This window comes from Heptranchias perlo, chromosome 26 (assembly GCF_035084215.1).
Source record: "Heptranchias perlo isolate sHepPer1 chromosome 26, sHepPer1.hap1, whole genome shotgun sequence".
In the NCBI taxonomy this organism is placed as follows: domain Eukaryota; kingdom Metazoa; phylum Chordata; class Chondrichthyes; order Hexanchiformes; family Hexanchidae; genus Heptranchias; species Heptranchias perlo.
This window is the reverse complement of record NC_090350.1, coordinates 28110703-28129936: the sequence shown is the minus strand read 5'-3', so window position 1 is coordinate 28129936 and position 19234 is coordinate 28110703. Positions and strand designations below refer to the sequence as shown.

The window sequence follows — 19234 nt, the reverse complement described above, 5'->3', positions numbered from 1 at the left end:
ATACGTACACATACACTCACGCATTCACAGTGAAAATTCGAGTTTAAGAATGTTTTGAGGTCACACGCTCATGAGTCAGGGTGACTGTACAAGAAAAGCAAACATTTTGCGCTTTCTGGCATCATTCAAACTCAAGTGGATTAGTCCTTTTTTGGGGCCTTCCAGACAAACTTTAGGTCCAAAATACATTTAAGCATCGAGAGTGGCCATCAGTTTTGAACTGGACAGTCCTGTTTCAGAGTTGGCCACAAGATCATTTTAAGTAATGAAAACCAGATGATAAAAAAGTTATGATAGCTGCTTGGGCTTTGGGTTTATGCAAGTGGTCCTATTTCACACCTACGCACTGCCTTTATTAAATTGCCCCACCACCCAGTCTGCTTTTGGACTGGGTAGTAGCCCAATCTGACACTTGGGAGTTCCTATAAATCCACTGTATAAAAGTTTAAGCACCAGTTCAACGATGATCTGTTTCTCATTAAGCACAGTACAATTACTGTTTATGGGCTGAAGCGCTTTTAAATTCATTTTGATACAGGATTTAAAAAAGGGACTGTGTACAAAAGCCCTGTGGGAAATGTTCATTTCTACTACTTGCCCGAAGAAAACAAAGTCCTAACAATGGATCTTTGCACAACAGGCAAAACGCAAGCTGGTTACTGCAGGCCATGAATGGATGCTGAGCTTCATTTCTAATGTTTGCACTGCAGTAAATAAGTGTGCTTCTGCTTTGCAGTTGTTCATCAGAATTTGTTTAATTGTCTGTTATAGCACTTTGTGATGATTGACATTAGTAATTGAGGCTCAGCCTTACTGTAATCAACACATTTCAATTTAATATATATCCTGAGAAACTATCCATTACGAAGTAAATTAAAACACGAATAGGGATCACCCCCACCTCCCTATCGTGTTACCATCTTGAAACATCAGGGTTACAAGATTACCCACTTAATCTGCTACTTTTGGAATTGTAAATCCCATAATGATATTCCCACTGGTTGGACAGATTGACCTGGTAACTAATGATAAAAGCCCTCGCTCTACGATAGCCAATTGCTCCTAAATGAAATGACCTGGAAGTAAAACTCACTTTCAAGTAGCTACGAGTCCGCAGCCCAAGCGGCCCCTAATTCAATGCAAATGGACCTTTTCATTCATAAAGGTCACAGGACAGTGTGAGAAATGATTACTTCACACCGTTACAGTATAGGAATCATTGTGAATCAATAGGTGAAAGGGAGAGAGAAACTTAAAACATTTACAGCCACCAGGGAAGTGGTTTTGAAAAAATTATTAGAACTAAAAGCTGACAAGTTCCCAGGTCCTGACAGACTTCATCCTGGGGTCTTAAAAGAAGTAGCTACAGAGATAGTAGATGCATTGGTATTAATTTTCCAAAATTCCCTAGATTCTAGAAGGGTCCCATCGGATTGGAAAATAGCAAATGTAACTCCTATTCAAGAAAGGAGGGAGACAGAAAGCAGGAAACTACGGACCAGTTAGCTTAACATCTGTCATAGGGAAAATGCTAGAATCTATTATTAAGGAGGTTATAGCAGGGCACTTAGAAAATCTCAATGCAATCAGGCAGAGTCAGCACGGCTTTGTGAAAGGGAAATAGTGTTTGACTAATTTATTAGAGTTGTTTGAGGAAGTAACAAATAACGTGGATAAAGGGGATCCTGTGGATGTGGTGTACTTGGATTTCCAGAAGGCTTTTGACAAGGTGGCACATCAAAGGCTACTACACAAAATAAGAGCTCATGGTGTAGGGGGTAACATATTCGTATGGATAAAGGATTGGTTAGCAAACAGTAGGCATAAATGGGTCAATTTTCAGGTTGGCAAGATGTAACGAGTGGAGTGCCACAGGGATCAGTGCTTGGGCCTCAATTATTTACAATCTGTATCAATGACTTGCATGATGGGACCGAATGTACGGTTGCTAAATTTTCTGATGACACAAAGGTGGTCGGAAAGTAAGTTGTGAAGAGGACATAAGGAGTCTGCAAAGGGATGTAGATAGGGTTAAGTGAGTGGGCAAAAATTTGGCAGATGGAGTATAATGTGGGAAAATATGAACTTGTCCACTTTGACAGGAGGAATAGAAAAGCAGTATGTTATTTAAATGGAGAGAGATTGCAGAACTCTGAGGTACAGAGGTATCTGGGTGTCCTCGTACATGAATCACAAAAAGTTAGTATGCAGGTACAGCAAGTGATTAGGAGGGCAAATGGAACGTCGTCATTTATTGCAAGGGGAATGGAATATAAAAGTAGAGATGTTTTGCTACAGTTGTACAGGGCATTGGTGAGACCACATCTAGAATACAGTGTGCAGTTTTGGTCTCCTTATTTAAGAAAGGACATAATTGCTTTGGGGACAGTTCAGTGAAGGTTCACTCGACTGATTCCTGGGATGATGGGGTTATCTTATGATGAAAGGTTGGACAAGTTGGATTCATTGGAGTCAAGAATGAGAGGTGATGTTATTGAAACATACAAGATCCTGACGGGACTTGAAGAGGTAGATGCTGAGAGGATGTTTCCTCTTGTAGGAGAGACGAGAACTAGGGGCCACAGTTTAAAAATAAAGGGTCTCCCATTTAAGACGGAGATGAGGAGAAATTTTTTCTCTGAGGGTCATGAGTCTGTGGAACTCCCTTACCCAGAGAGCAGTGGAGGCAGGGTCATTGAATATTTTTAAGGCCGAATTGGATTGACTCCCTTGCTAATCAGGAATCTAAGGTTATAGTAGGTTGACAGGAAAGTAGGGTTGAGGTCGCAATCAGATCAGCCATGATCTTATCAAATGGCAGAGCAGGCTCGAGGGGCCAAATGGCCCACTCCTGCTCTTATCTCGTATGTAGGACCATCCTGCAGTTGACATCAATTTGGCTTTTGGCCCGACCATCTTGAATTTTGAACATCTAAGTACTTTTTTTGAATTGTGATGTAGAAGTATTAACATTTTCCAATCACTTTACATGAATAAGGCCAATGCTCCAAACTCAAATCTTTTTCCAAGGCTGCACTTCCAGATACAATTTGCTTTTATTTTAGAACTTCCATTTATTGTTCAGCTCCCAGAATTTAGTTTGTGTATGGGCTCTTGTTGAAATGCAAAAAGTGTTTGTACAAAAACAAAAGAGGCACAAATTCCACATTTTGATCAACTCAATTCTACCTCTTTCTTCCTCCTCCTACATAATGGCTCCTTTTATTTCCCTTCAAAAAGGGCAGCAAATATTCAGTTCTCTCAAGCTGGCATCTTACTTCAATTAGTACCAGTACATACATTTGACATTGTGTTTCTTTAACGGGAATGAATGGACAAAACATTCTATTCACACAATTGCTCCCCTGCAAAGTTTCAATTATAATCGACATGTCTAGATCTTGAGTAAATAATTACATTAAAATATAACCAATCTTTCACCAACGGTGATCACCTTACCTATTAATAATTTGGTGACTACAATTTTTTTTGCATTAAGATAGTTCCCAAAAAATACAGGAATTAATGCATAAGAATTTGCATCTGTTACTTATGGTCCAGTTCAGCCACAGACCCAAATTATTCCCTGGTTCTGGTTTTCTCCTGGTGCCAGTCTATTGCTCAGTGTCTGAAGCCAACATTCTGCCTATACCCTACCTTGCTCCTGCAGGGATTTGAGACCAATTTCAGCTTCTTTGTGCAGATCTTCTATGTGTGATGGCCTGGTGGATGGGAGGAATATGTTCTCCTGTTGATGCTCAAACTGTGACGGCTTGTAGTGCACTGACCATTTACTCTCATCGTCCAATTTAGAGGCAGCTGTAGGGAAACAAAAAAATGTATCTCACTAGAAGTTAACAAATCTATTACAGCTTGAAATAAATGTTTTTTTACAATTTCATTTAGTTTGCCCATCCTTGAACATGCCAGTAGTCTCATTTTACAAGCTTGTTTAGTTTGCCTGTGATATTAGTCTATATATACACACTGTACAGACAGCAATCAATTCCATTAAAAAAGATAATTTCACTTATGTTCAATGTCAAAGGTGTTATATTACAGATTAATAAATGGTGAACTTTTCTAATCTTGAGTGCTTCCAAATTACTGCCTGAACATGCTACCAACCAATTGATTGCCTCCCCCTATGTACTCAGTTGGGCATGAAGGTGCTAACCAGCTTCCATGCTGATTAAAGGGTGAAGCTGGTACCAGAACTGGCCACAGCTGACAGGAGAGATGTTTTACTTGGAGTGCAGAAATAGTTGAAATGCCTGTTTTTAAAACAATGAAGGAGCCACTTAGAGCCCTATCCACTCCCACTGACAAAAACTCTTGTTTTCTGCAGTTTTGAAGGTTAGCTCAATCTAAGTAACAAATATCATATGACTTCATCCTCTTTGTATGAGATGGTCAATAACCTACACCCAATCTCATGAATAAAGGTCACTTCCTGTTAAATGGCTAATGTTGTGACCGCCAACTTCACAAACTGAAAGGCAAGATAGAGAAGCAATGTATTTTATGCAAAATATTTTGTATACCTTTATGACAGTTCTTAATACTATGGTCAACCTTGTGTTCTTTGCTGCCAATATCTCTGGTTTATTGTGGCCCGGAGGGAAATTAATTCACCTGTCACTAATCAGTCCCCTAACTGTCCCAGACAAGTACTTAAATCCTAAATGTGATAGTAATTCTTGGCATAATTCTATCTATGCCAACAGTCCTTGAAAGGGAGGAAGGGGAAGGATGGAAGGAAGAGGGAAAAATGCATTTATGTAGTTCCTTTCCACACCCTTAGGACTTCCCAAAACATTTTACCACCAATTAATTACTTTTGCAATGTAGTCCATGTCATTTTGTAGGTAAACGCAGCAGCCAATTTAGAAAAGGAAAGTCCCACAATGAGATAATGAGTTAATTTGTTTTTGGTAGTGTTTGTAGATAAGTGTTGGCCAGGAGACTGGGAAAACTCCCTGCTTTTCTTTGAATAGTGACATGGGATCGTTTACCTCCACCTCAGACGACAGCTGGGGCCTCAGTTTAACATCGTATCCAAAAGATGGCACCTTCAACAGTGTAGCACTCCTTCAGTACACCACTGAACTGCCAGCCTAGATCATGTGCTGAAGTCTCAAGTGGAACTGAACCCATGACCTTCTGACTCAGAAGCAAGAGTGTTACCACTGAGCCCTAATTAGACTTGTGTGACTGGAAACTATGCAATTGCCTTCAGAAGGCAATGCTTTTTATCCACTCATATAATTACTGTATTAAAAAGCTTGCATATAGCAAACATATACAAGTAGTAAGTGTGAAACTTACAGAAAGTAACACTTTCCTGGTCATTTTTAAATTTGATAGAACAGAATCAGCCACTAAATCAATGGCCTCGATAGTACTTTGTGCTTTATATGGAATAGCACCCTCTTATTTTAAAAAAATCCATCCTCTGATTAACTCAGGAGACCAGTTAGTAATCAACATTTTTAATATCTGTGAGCAATTGTGACCAAATCAAATTACCCTTTTTTTTTTAAAATTAAAGAAACAAAACCTGCAAAGTCCGAGTAAATTCAATGTTATGTATGGTAAGGCTTTTTTAAAAAAAAACTCTGGTTTGAATTGGCCACAATTAATCAACAGTTCTGACGTTGTGCAAACACTAGATATTACAATATTCTGGAATTAAGTCATCTCAACATTAGTTACCATAAAGCAAAAAAAATGCATAATCAACTGGGTTGACTGGTAGTACTAAGTCAGAAGATCGTGGGTTCAAGTCTCACTCCAGGACTCGAGCACATGAGCTGGGATGACACTCCAGTGCAATGCTGATGGAGTGCTGCATTGTCAAGAGTATCGTCCTTTGGATGAAATGTTAAAACCGAGGCATGGTCTGCCCGTTTCTACGAATAAGTAGAGATGAAAGGCCTCATAACACAATTTGAAGAAGCGCAGAGACTTGTGTGTCCTGGCCAACAATCTTTGTTCAACCACCACGATTAAAGCAAATAATCTCACTGTTGGTAGGATTTTGGTGTGCACACAGACTGGCTGCCACATTTGCCCACACAATAGTCACTGCACTTCAAGGTCATTCATTGTTTTAAAAAATATTGGAGACATTACCAAGACATATTTTAAAGTGGATGGATAAAATTAGCAAATATTTCATATTGATTAACTAGATCTATTCCAGTAGATTTGGGTGCCACTGTCAGTTTCATGCATGTAGGATCACATTCAAAAGGTCAAATGTCGACTACAATAAACTCCATTATCAAAAGCACGATATCCTAATGTGCTCGTCACTGGATGATAACTGATGTCAAAGACTCCCCTTTGGGCCTTCTTGTCTGTCACAGCTGTGATCCGATTGACTTTGAAACTGTTACTTCAATCACATTTTTTCATAAGTTGTTTATTGATCCAGCTACATCACTGCATTACCATTTTAATCCAGCATAGGACAAATTAACATTTTAAAAGTTAAATCCACATATGAAAAGTTAGCCTTTACTGCAAGGCGAATTCACCATGGTACCCATGGCAGCGTTTGACCAGATCTTTCAGTGAAGGCTTTCCCAGAATCTTGACCTGCCCAAAACTTCCCACTGAGAATACCTCTTCAATCTAACATTTAAATGCATTATAGTACAGCTGCTAACCATCACAGTGTGAGTGATAGATGGATTAGGCCCTCATCAAATTCTTCTGCACCTCACTAGTAATAGACAATTTTAAAAAAAATTGTATATTGGAATACTGATATATACAAACCTTGGAGTTCAATGCATCATCAGATCATTGATAGGAAGTTAAATGTACCTTAAAGTTATGTTAATAATGAATGTCAACACTGAAGATGAAGCTTTATGATTAGTGCAAATGAACAATGACTATTACATTTAAAAACCTTCAACAGGATGAGTACACTCAGCCAATCACAGCATAGTTATTATGTCACCAGAGATCCAAAATATACATACAACTATTTTTAATTCATTCTCAGGATGTGGGCATCACTGGAAAGGCTGGCATTCATTGCCCATGCCTAGTTGCCCTGAGGTGGTGATAGTGGGCCTTCTTGAACCACTACAGTCAGTGTGGTAAAGGTGCTCCCTCAATGCCGTTAGGTAGGGAGTTCCAAGAATTTGATCCAGAGTCAATGAAGGAACTGTGATACATGTTCAAGTCAAGATGGTGTGCAACTTGTAGGTGATGGTGATGGTATTCCCATTGCCCCTGTCCTTCTAGGTGGTGGAAGTTGTGGGTTTCGGAAGTGCTGCCAAAGAAGCCTGTAGATAGTACACACTGCAGTCATGGTACGCCAGTGGTGAAGGGAGTGGATGTTTAGGCTAGTGGACGAGATGCTGATTAAGTGGACTGCTTTGTTCTGGACCATGTCAACCTTCTTGAACGTTATTGCAGTTGCACCCATCCATATAGGTGGAGGGTATTCTATCACATTCCTGACTTGTGCCTTATAGGTGATGGAGAGGCTTGGGAGAGTCAGGCAGTGAGCCAACTGCCACAAAAATACCCAGACTCCAACCTGCTCTAATAGCCATGGCATTTGAGGGGTGTCCAGTTCAGTTTCTGGTCAATGGTGATCCCCAGGATGTTATTAGAGGGGGACTCAGCAATAGTAATGCACTGAATGTCAAGAGATGGTGGTTAGGGTCTCTCTTGTTGGAGATGGTCATTGCCTGACACTTCTGTGGTGCAAATGTTACTTGCATTACACTTCATTTTTGCAGCATAGTCGCTCAACAATCTTTCCATATATTAAAAAATGTTGCTTTCTATATTAGATTGGTCTGTGGGAAACCCTTGCTGGTAAATTTGTCAACTGAGTTAATCCATACATTTGTAATCAGGGTCAGGGAGTTCAGAATTAGGTTCATGAGGGTTGAATTTCCCATTCCAGGAAAGAACCTGAAATACAATTGCTGAATCCAAAATTGGGTTATCATATAAAAGTTCCACTGAAACAGTGGATCTTGTATGCTCAGCTTGTTCTGAGGTTTGGTACTAATGGTTTATGTTAGTCAACCCAGACGCTTGTGACTGTAGCCCTCAAGGATGTGGTCATACCTATGCAGTTAATGGAATTTTACCCATCCACCAAAATGGGACTAAGAGCATGTAGCCTGACTAATTTAAATTCATTCTTGGGTTTTGGTTTGGGCAGCCTTTTTAATTCCCAGCTCAGGGAATATTCAATGTTTTGTCTAGACTATTATTAAAGGGAGTATATTCCAGAAGGCACCCAGTGCCAGTTTACACTTGGCAAGCTTCAGCATTGCCTTCTTGGATGGGATCAGGATCTCTTTGGCAGGGAGTCCTGTCCTAGGGCAGCTCAGTGCTTTTTGACTGAATAGTTATTGCACAGGAAGGTTTGCCATTTACCCCAGGCTCACCTGTTGGCACTGAGCAGAGCCAAATAAGTTCATAACACATCATCATATTTGTGTATCAACACCAACTTGCATTTATATAGTGCCTTTAATATAGTAAAACGTCCCAAGGTGCTTCACAGGAACGATTTTCAAACAAAATGTGACACCAAGCCATATAAGTTGATATGAGGACAGGCGATCAAAAGTTTGGTCAAAGAGGTAGGTTTTAAGGAGCGTCTTAAAAAAGGAGGACAGCGAGGTAGAGAGGCTGAACAGTTTAGGCAGGGCATCTCAGAGCTTAGGGCCTAGGCAGCTGAAGGCATGCCTGCCAGCCAATGGTGGAGCGATTAAAATCAAGGATGCGCAAGAGGCAAGAATTGGAGGAGCACAGCGATCTCGGAGAGTTGTAGGACTAGAGAACAATTATCAGATCCTCACTGATAATTGGCACCAGTGCGTTCTCTTGTCATTTGATGCCCAGGAGCCCCTGGTGTAGACTGATTATGCCCTCAGAACCAAATGAACGCTGGTGAGTGTTCAGTGATATCTAACTAAGCATAGCTGCATTTTTTAAGCTTACTGTTCTCATCAACCTTGTTCATAACGGGAATGCAAAGCAGCCATTCTTCACTGATGGATTTAATGAGCCCAAGGCAAATGACTCGAGTCACGTCTGGTGACATTTTCTGCAATGAATGTGAACATTGGCAATGAATGTGCTAATGCACTGAGGTTTCTTAAAACCTTTAGCAGATATTGGTGCAAACATGCTGACCCATTGTGTGCAATGTATTGTGTGGTACATGCCAACACTGACCCATGCAAGAGTTATCATCAAAACTTATCTGTATGAAAGAAACTTCCCTGCGAAGATTGATAGACTCAAGAACCCACCCCACCTCCCCAACGTCAAAAGACATTTGCAGCTACCTAAAAAGGAAAATGGTGGAATGGTCACAAAAAACATCTAGTGTACAGCAACAGAAATAAGATGCTAGTAAGTGAACTGAAATATAATTAGATATACAGAAAGCTGATGTCCGAGGCCTTCTGGGTTCCCTTGGGGGATGACTTAAGGTCCAACGACACCAGTTTCAAAATTTGTGCCACATGACCATAGCCCATCTGTGGGTACAATCTATGCAGTGTGTAAATTCTAATTGTTGAATCTTGCCCCCGTTACTTACTGATGCTCTGGTCTATTTCTGCCTACTTTATTTCCTCTCCATATAGTTTAGGGAGCAGGTCAGTTTCAGATAGTGTTACCACACCAGTCATGAATACTGCTTTTCTTATTTTTCCTTAATGAGTCTGTTGAGAGGCTAACAAGTGATTTTAATTCACTTCATGTGTGGTGGTCTTACTAAGGATAGCACCACATTAGCATTTTCCTGGAGGTTTGTTGACTGGTGCCAATCTGCTGGCCAGCATTAACATCCTGAATTCCTGGCAAAACTGAGAAAAACAAAACATACTCCCAGACTGGTCAAATTTGGGTACAGAATATACTGGCACTCTTGTAGAACAATAAAAAAGGTTTGGTCCCAATTTTGGCAATTGGAAGTCCCATGTCAGGAGCAGCACATGCAACCTTTATAAAAAAAGAACTGGCACCATAGCACAGACCTGTGTCTTTATACAACATAGGAATAGCAGACCATGTGCCACACCCCCCATCTGAAACATCATGACAGCATTTTCATGTACATGGTGCACTTTTAAAGGGGGTACAGGAACAGAGACCTGGGGCTGTACGTACACAAGTCTTTGAAGGTGGCAGAACTAGTTGAAAAGGCTGTTAAAAAGACATGAGATCTTTGGCTTTATAAACAGAGGCATAGTGTGAAAAAGCAAGTAAGTTGTGCTAATACACTGATTAAGCCCCAACTAGAGTATTGTGGCTAATTATGGCCACCACACTTTAGGAAGGATGTTAAGGCCTTAGAGGGTGAGGAGATTTACTAGAACAGTACCAACTTCAGTTACATGGAGAGACTAGAGAAACTGGGGTTGTTCTCCTTAGAGCAGAGATGGTTAAAGAGAGATTTGACAGAGGTGTTCAAAATCACAAAGGATTTTGATAAAGTTAGTAAGGAGAAACTGTTTCCAGTGGCAAAAGGGTTGGTAACCAGATCACACAGATTTAAGGTAATTGGCAAAAGAACCAGGAGGCGACATGAGGAAAACCTTTTTTTAAAAAAACGCAGCAAGTTATGATCTGAAAAGGGTGGTGGAAGCAGATTCAATAACAACTTTCAAAAGGGAATCGGATAAATGCTTGAAAGGGAAAAATTTGCAGGGCTATGGGGAAGAACAGGGGAGTGGACTAATTGGATAGCTCTTTTAAAGAGCCACCACAAGCATGATGGGCCGAATGGCCTCCTTCTGTGCTGTATCATTCTATGCACAGCCCATTGTGTGGAGGATAACGAAGAACACACTTGCTAGGTATTCGGAAAAACAAAAATCATCCAAACACTGTAGGAAAAAGGTAGGAATTTTACACCAAAAAGTAACATTTGATAATGGGCAGGCACATTTTCAGTTTACTCGAGAGTATTACAAATATGAAAAAAATTTGCAATTACAGAAATACTCCTCCAAAATCAGACGGCAATGCACCAGAAACTCAGACATAACGGCTTATAAAAAGCAAGTGAAAACTTGACTAATTGGACGTGTAATAAGCATACAGCATATAGAAAGACAGGGACATCATGCAGCCTGCATTCACACCATATTGATCAGCTCTATTAATAGCCTCTGCATGTACTGTAAGTGACCCTGGAACAATAAGTAGAGAGAAAGGGAGAATGGGCAGTCGGAAAGATGAGATACTAAATCCCAAGTCTTGTAGAACAGGGTCAATTGGATAAAACTAAGAAGCCGTTTAAAATTTGCTGAAGGTGATTAAATGTGTGGTGTATCCAATGCTTTTCCAAATTAAATATTCAATGAACACAAACAGTAAGTTAGCCACAAAACAGGAACTTATATTGGAAGCAGAAATATGGATTTTCACAAAATATTCAATTTTCAGACACACAAAAAAGGGTGAAAACAGGAGGGAAATAAAAGTGATATACTAGTACAGCATAAGGAGGCGACAGTCATCAGAGAGTCTTTTCAATCACAGTACTTCACTGCATTTGTGAATCACAGGGAAAATTGTAATTTTTAAAAGCCAGATTACTTACTCTTTTTCTTAAAAAGTGCGAGAAGTGCACTCAGATTTTTGCCAAGGAACACAACCATTCTGAAGCGTAGAGAACGCGAAGCTACAAAAGGCAGATTGGGTTTCTAAAGAGCCCGCTCTCCAACTGTCGCAGCTGGCTATTTGACCTTCCTTCCTTCTTCATGAACTTCAATTGTCAGAGCTTCTCTCACACTAAAAAGCAGCCAAGCTGCAAGAGCTATTACAAATCTGGGGCCACCTGCAAATATTTTTGCTTAGAATAAATGCTTTAAAGACAAGAGCACTAACTGCAGTTTCCCCCGTGGATAAGGACCGGGCAGCAGCTCACTCATTGCTCAGGCACAGAATGAATGAGATATCTGTTCCACCCACTTTACAGGGACACTCAACCCTCAGCAAGGAAAAATGATCACTTCTGGTTGGGGATTGCAGCCCATAATTCCACCCTACATGAAGCACTGGCCAATCAGTTTAGCTGGGCTGTGAATTTCAATGACCAGGGATTCAAACGGCAGCCTGAATGACAGGCTATTATTGGAAACCCATTATGGCACCAAGTTCAAAAATGTAACATCTGCGACAAAAGGACTATTCAACTGCAGGCCTTTGTTGCATTTCCTATTGACAGGTTTTTGTACATGTAGAGCTCTCCCTTAGTCTTTGTGCAGAGGCATGCTGTCTGCCCTGCTGTTCCTCATTGCACTGCACAATAAGGTCCATACACAGCACGTTTGCTCTCTGTCAGCTACAATACTAGCAGTAAACATGACAAGATGAGTATTTTCCCCTTTTATTTAGAGTATAAGTACATTCCTCTTGTAGTGGTATAAAGGCAATTTATTATTCTTGTTAGGAGGACAGAACTTCACCACTGAAAAAAATTGTGGCACAAAGTGGAATGAACTTTGTACCAAGGTAAAGTTAAGTCTGCTTTCAGTGTTTGACTACATAGATAGCAATAGGCTTCAGAAATTATTCTAACACTACTATACCAATACAGAATTATGCCAACAGATTCATTGCATCAATGTGCACTATTCAAGTGTTGTCTAAGTAAAATGTAAAACTGTACTAGTATGTACATCAGCTTTAAAGGATGATGCTGTTGTAGTTAAAATAAATGAGTAACACCCACACTAAAATAGAGGGTAGAAAAATTTCAGAAGAGCATTAAGTATTCACATGACATTCAACAGCACATTTTCAGGGTCTTGCTTCCTAATGACTACCCGTACTTAAAAGAATATTGCTGCAAGGCGTTGAGAATTTAGTTTTGCAAATCGAGTGGTAAGGTGTGGGACTATGGAGCTACATAAATTGCTACTTAACATTAGATACCATCACACTGACCGTGACAGTATGTTAATCACGAGAAACCTCCAACAACGGCCCACAATTACGTAGAATTTTATAGCACAGAAGCAGGCCATTCAGCCCAACAGTTCTATGCCAGTCCCCACTTCAACCTCAGCATTTTCAAACTGTCCAACTTTGTACCTGGAATTATGGATTAAAAAAAATAGCATGGCGAGGCACTTGAAGGAACAACTCACCCCAAGTTTAATTATGTGCCTCTTCCTAGCATGAGGACTTCAACCAATAGTTGAAAACAAAACACTTGTATGGGGTTTGATGTTTAGAACCCATGTGATCAGGGGCACTCATTTCAGTTGGATGAGTTTGACTTTTGATGGTCTGAATCAGACCAACATTTGAGACCAACACCTTCTTTAAAACAGAGCCCAACTGCAGAGATTCACAACTAGTCACTCACCCTGAAACCATTAGCTCAAATTTCTATGTACAACAGCAGCGTCAAATGCCCAAGAATCAGATCTGCTCATTATTCTTTTTACCACGTTCTTCTGATTTCCTAAACTGATAGAATAACCCAATGACAAGGCTGATGTGAGTAACTCTGCAAAATTAATTCAAAATCATTTTAAACTGGTGCGTCAACGATACAGCACAAGTTATTTTCACCCTCAAATCCCCCAAAGAATGGTGCACACAATTGGTGCGTGTCATCACAGAACAGCACCATATGTGATTAATTTAGCAGAGGAAGCTGCAGCTGGCACAGCACAGAACATCCTCAGGAACCTGTGGCTGTTGTACGTTTCCCCCGGAGATAATCTGCAGAAAGAACTAAATCACATTGAGAATTTTGTATTTATTAAACCACTTTAGGATTAAAAAAATTAAAACAATTTTTATTTTGCTGCTGGCTACATCCTTCAAGAACAAATTACACCATTTAAATACCAATCATCTCCAAATGCATCAATAATAGTTTTAAAAGGATGATGCTGTCCTTTTTTTTAAATTTACAACTCCACAAAAGTTCCGAGGCTAAGATTCTATAAAAATAAATGTCTAGCCAGCATGAATTGTAACTATGCAACTCTCCAAAAAATAAAGACACATACATTCCCAGGCATAAAATGTGGATCCATTGTCAAGTATTTTCACCATCATCTCTCATGATTCATAAAAGGTGCTGAAACACCAAATACAACAAAGACATCCAGAAGCCTAGTGGAGTTACCCAACCTTCCAAGTTGAACAAAATTACACCCAAACCTGATTGATACAACAACCAAAATGTAAAGAAATCTCATCCCATAACAGTATTCACACTCAAGGGGCTGAAAACGACACTGAAGAAATAAACATGTATTAATTTTTCTAAAGGCAGCTCTTCTACGAGGCGATCGGTTTCATTTACATTAGTGGTAACCTAGTTTGCAAGAATGAATTCCTAAGAATGATTTGAATATCTCTCTGGGAGATATGTTCACCATCTGAGGGAAGTTCATGGCTGAATAAGTATCAAAGAAAATTTTAAAAAACATTTCCCGGAATGAACCGAAAATGATCGATTCAATGACCTTAGTTCTGAAGGTACTTGAGCTCATCACCCAAGCCGCTATAGGGACATGACCCAACATTACTTAAAATTCTCTTGCACTTAGGGAAGCTTACTTTATTCAATATAGGTTTTAAAAAGTTTAGATTTAAAAACTGCAAGCATTGGAATTTTGAAATGGAAAGAGAAAATGCTGGAAGTCAACAGAACCGATGAAAAATCTCAACCCCGATGCCCATCCTTTCACCTTTCAGATTTATTTCAAAATATACTATATTTCATAAAATTTAAGGATACAAACACTTCAATGTAGATGTCACAATTACAATTCAAAAACAATACAGATCATACACAATACGAATCAATTCTTACAATTTAAAGACAGTACATATCTTCTCATACATACTGTAAGACAAGGTGAAATTATCTTTCCCCAAAGAGCCTTTACATAGGCCGCACCTCACACTCTTGGACCTTGGAGTGTGCCAATCAACAGCACTGTGTCGTGGAAAGCTCCTTCAGCTGGAAGACCAGCAGGTTTCAGGCAGGCTAAAGGGCCTCATTCCTCGAGTTGGTGGTCTTCCAGCAACATTATGTATGTCTCATTGTGCATCCCAGGGAATAACCCCCGTAGAGCACTGCGTCCTGTGTTACTGAGCTGTTGGGGATGAACCAGGACAGATATCAATGCATCTCTCCTCACCTTCTGTGTGAAGAAGCAGTCCACCAGAAGGTGGACGATGGTCTCGTTCCCACTGCAGCCTCCCTCAAGGGCAGTTCACTGTGGCCCCGAGATGCTGAGCGTGTAGGAAAAACCGCACTGGGAGGGCCCTTCTCACCACCATCGAAGCTACACCCCAGTGCCTGTTGGTGAGTTCTGGCGATGAGACGTGCTGCCAAATGGCTTTGACTGTCTGGTCATGGAACCTCCCGATCGGATCCACCATCTCCCTTCCCTGCAGAACCCCCAGAATGTTCCGTTCCGTGCCAACCACTGTCCGACAGGAACTTCGCCTGGAACAGGTGGTGGGGTATGGTCCAGCTGGACAGGACGTCTTGTGTCCGCTCGGCCAGACCCAAACTTGTGTGGAGGACAGGTAGAAACTCAGCACGTAGTGACACTTGGTGTTTGCGGACTGAGGCTCTATACACATCCTGAGGCAGCCACAAACAATGGTGCCCGTCAGGGTGGCATCGGGACACCCTCCCCCCACCTTTTCCCGGGGGCTTGTACATGGCGGCCCAGCGGACGCGGCCCATCTTCGACCTCCAAAGTGGAAGATGCCTCAGGTGATTGATGGCAAATCGGTGGGGGATGGGCCACATAGAGCAACACCACAAGCACCTTATCACCAGGTTTCTGCCGTTTCCTTCCCCCCCACCCGCCACATACCAAGCTTCTGTTTGGCCTTGGCAACCCGTTCCTCCCAGTTCTTGGTGCAGGCCTGTCGCCACCCCCCCACCCCGAACCAGATCCCCACCACTTGCAGGTAGTTGGACCAGACGGTGAAGGGGACAAAGGATCGGGTCTCCCATCTGCATCTGGTGTGTATTTCCAATATATATATCTATAGCTGTCTCTCCATCTAAGGAGATGATGATCATAAGACCATTCCAAGCCCATTGTAGATATATAATCACTAGACAAAAATGACTGCCAGTACCATCATAATTTGAAAATAAATGATCACAAAAATCATTTACTCTGGAGTTGTAATTCTCTTTGAAATCAAGCACATTTTGAATTTCCAATTCTGACTAAAGCTTGAGCTACTACACATTCCTCTCCCACCTTTTGTAGTTGTGGCAGATCTAATCAGTGTTGTCTTATACGTTAGCCACATGTGGCCAATTGGGAATCCAGATGTAGCTAATTAGTAAATTAAAAGAATAATAGACATCATTGGGCATGTACTCAAGTCATACAGTGTATGCATGTGCCCTTTAACCTGCATGTGCATTTGCTGATAAGATGAAAAGGAGTGGGCGCGAGTTTTTTTTTTGATTATTGCGAGTGCTTTACTTCCTTAGTAACTGAATGGTGGCAGATGTTTGTTAAGTAACTATACATATGAAGTACATTTACCTGTATTGTGTATGCAAGGCATTTTCTACTAAAATTAGTACAGGTGGCTAAACTGTTGTTGCCATAGCCACACTTATGGCTGGTCAACAATTTCTATTGGACAACACTGTGCTAGAGCAAAGAAGGGTATCATTGATCAGAGGGTTTCAGCTCCACAGGACAGAGTGAAAACTTAGTCATAGATTTGGTTGTACTCAGACCACAGAGACATGTTGTGGGTGAGGGAAGAGAATGGCAGGCCACCCTCTCCTGGTCACTATCTAGTGACTCCTGCTGCAAGTGTAAATGTGTGGACAAGGGCACTAATCAGGCTCAGCTGTGATAACCTGTAGATGTGCACTGTCCAAGCCCACATATGAACGCGATGGACACCTACAGACGCTGAAAGACGCCCTAGTCAGAACGGGATATGATGCTCGACTCATCGATCGACAGTTCCGACGGGCCACAGTGAAAAATCGCGTAGACCTCCTCAGAAGACTAACACGGGACGCAACCAACAGAGTACCCTTCGTCGTCCAGTACTTCCCCGGAGCGGAGAAACTACGCCATGTTCTCCGCAGCCTTCAACATGTCATCAATGATGACGAACACCTCGCTATGGCCATCCCCACACCTCCACTACCCGCCTTTAAACAGCCACCCAACCTCAAACAAACCATCGTTCGCAGCAAATTACCCAGCCTTCAGGAGAACAGCGTCCACGACACCACACAACCCTGCCACGGTAACCTATGCAAGACATGCCAGATCATCGACACAGATACCACCATCACACGAGAGGACACCACCCACCAGGTGCACGGTTCATACTCCTGTGACTCGGCCAACGTTGTCTACCTCATACGTTGCAGGAAAGGATGCCACAGAGCATGGTACATTGGCGAGACCATGCAGACGCTGCGACAACGGATGAACGGACACCGCGCAACAATCGCCAAACAGGAGGGTTCTCTCCCTGTCGGGGAACACTTCAGCAGTCATGGACATTCAGCCACCGACCTTCGGGTAAGCGTACTCCAAGGCGGCCTTCGAGACACACGACAACGCAAAATCGTCGAGCAGAAATTGATAGCCAAGTTCCGCACCCATGAGGACGGCCTCAACCGGGATCTTGGGTTCATGTCACGCTACACGTAACCCCACCAGCGAAAAAATGTTATCTGTTTTTAATATAACGGGTCATTGACTGTCTTCCTTATCTCTCTCTTTTTTTTGGGGGGGTTGTATATTCGGTGGCCTTTTTAGGTGACACCTTTCTGTCTGCTCACTGTGATTGCCTTGGCAACGGGCAGTAATCACCAGGCTTTGTTCTGTGATCTTAAAATGCAAAGGATTCGAAATTGTCTTTTCCACACCGCCTGAGGAAGGGGAAAGCCCCCGAAAGCTTGTGAGATTAAAAATAAAATCGTTGGACTATAACTTGGTGTTGTAAAATTGTTTACAATTGTTAACCCCAGTCCATCACCGGCATCTCCACATCATCACATATGAAGAGGTACCAGAGGATGTTTGGCACCTATAGATTGGTAAGAGATCGAGACCCCAGGACAGAAGAAAGGAAGCGAAAAAAAAAAGTGTAACAGAGAGGAGGGAAAAAAAAGTGTAGGATTACCAACTTTCTCTAAATTCAAAACTAGACAGAAGGCACTGAACAGGATGGGGGGGGGGGGGGGGGGGAGGGGGGGTGTCAGAGATTTTCTTTGCTGATAAAATCTTTGAATGTGACACACATCTCCCCCAACCCCCAAACGTATCAAAAAGTGGGAAATAAACAAACATACACTAAAATAGAAATCAGGAAAAGCTGGTGACCATCCGCAGAAGCCTTTTTTTTTGCAGGATGCTCAGCAGTTTTTTGTGGAACTGTGCCAAAGTCATACGTTTGGTTTCATTAACCTGAAGCTCCATCACCGTTCACCTCAGTGGGTTCAACATTCCGCAGATCTTCTGCTGCACTGCAGCTCATGAATATTTTGTAAATATTCAAGTGCCAAAATTGGCGGTGGGGGTTACTGCGTTTGAATATTTACAATAATTATTGCCTCTATATCATAAGACACAAAAGTGAGTGGAATGAAGTGACAAACATTTTTAAAAGACAGATCTGGAGTCATTTGAATTTTAGAAAATTTCCATTTGATCCCCAACTATAGACCAGTGGCAGCCGTATTTAAGAGTACCTCACCTGCGCTACTCCCACTACCAGTAGAGAATTGTGGGACAACTAACTGAGAAGACATCAATTCCCTCCTTATACTGAACTTTACTGAATCTATAACGTCCAGTTCATTAGAATTTGACCAATTATGTTAGATACCATAGTTACATTTATTTTTCTCCGTACAGTACATGCACATCATGCAGAATTTCCACCAGTTTACATATTAAGAGCTGTTCCATTATAATCTGAAAAAGTTATAGCACAGATGACTGTGCTGAGAGCTTTTACTGTTTATAGAGCAATCAAATATCACTGGGCTATGGCCAGTTTCAGATTAATGGCCTAATTTAAATTTTGATATGAAACCTTTGCATTTTAAAAAACAAAATTCATGTTTACTTTAGAAACCATTTAAACTGGGCTTGGCGTTTGGATTCGGATCTCAAAAGGCCCATTTGCATTTTGTAATTTCAGTGATCATTTTCTTCTCGTTTTAATGAAACCAGTCTTG

The 19234-nt window shown here is 41.3% G+C and overlaps 1 protein-coding gene across 2 annotated transcripts in view; it reads right to left on the bottom strand.

The window, feature by feature from the left end:
* The window catches only part of LOC137342620 (NHS-like protein 3), a 183241-nt gene that overhangs the window by 39145 nt on the left and 124862 nt on the right, over positions 1-19234 (bottom strand). For both annotated transcript variants that reach the window (XM_068006644.1, XM_068006645.1), the window contains exon 2: positions 3658-3819. In XM_068006644.1, coding sequence (XP_067862745.1) covers positions 3658-3819 — 162 coding nt within the window. The remainder of the gene's footprint in view (positions 1-3657; positions 3820-19234) is intronic.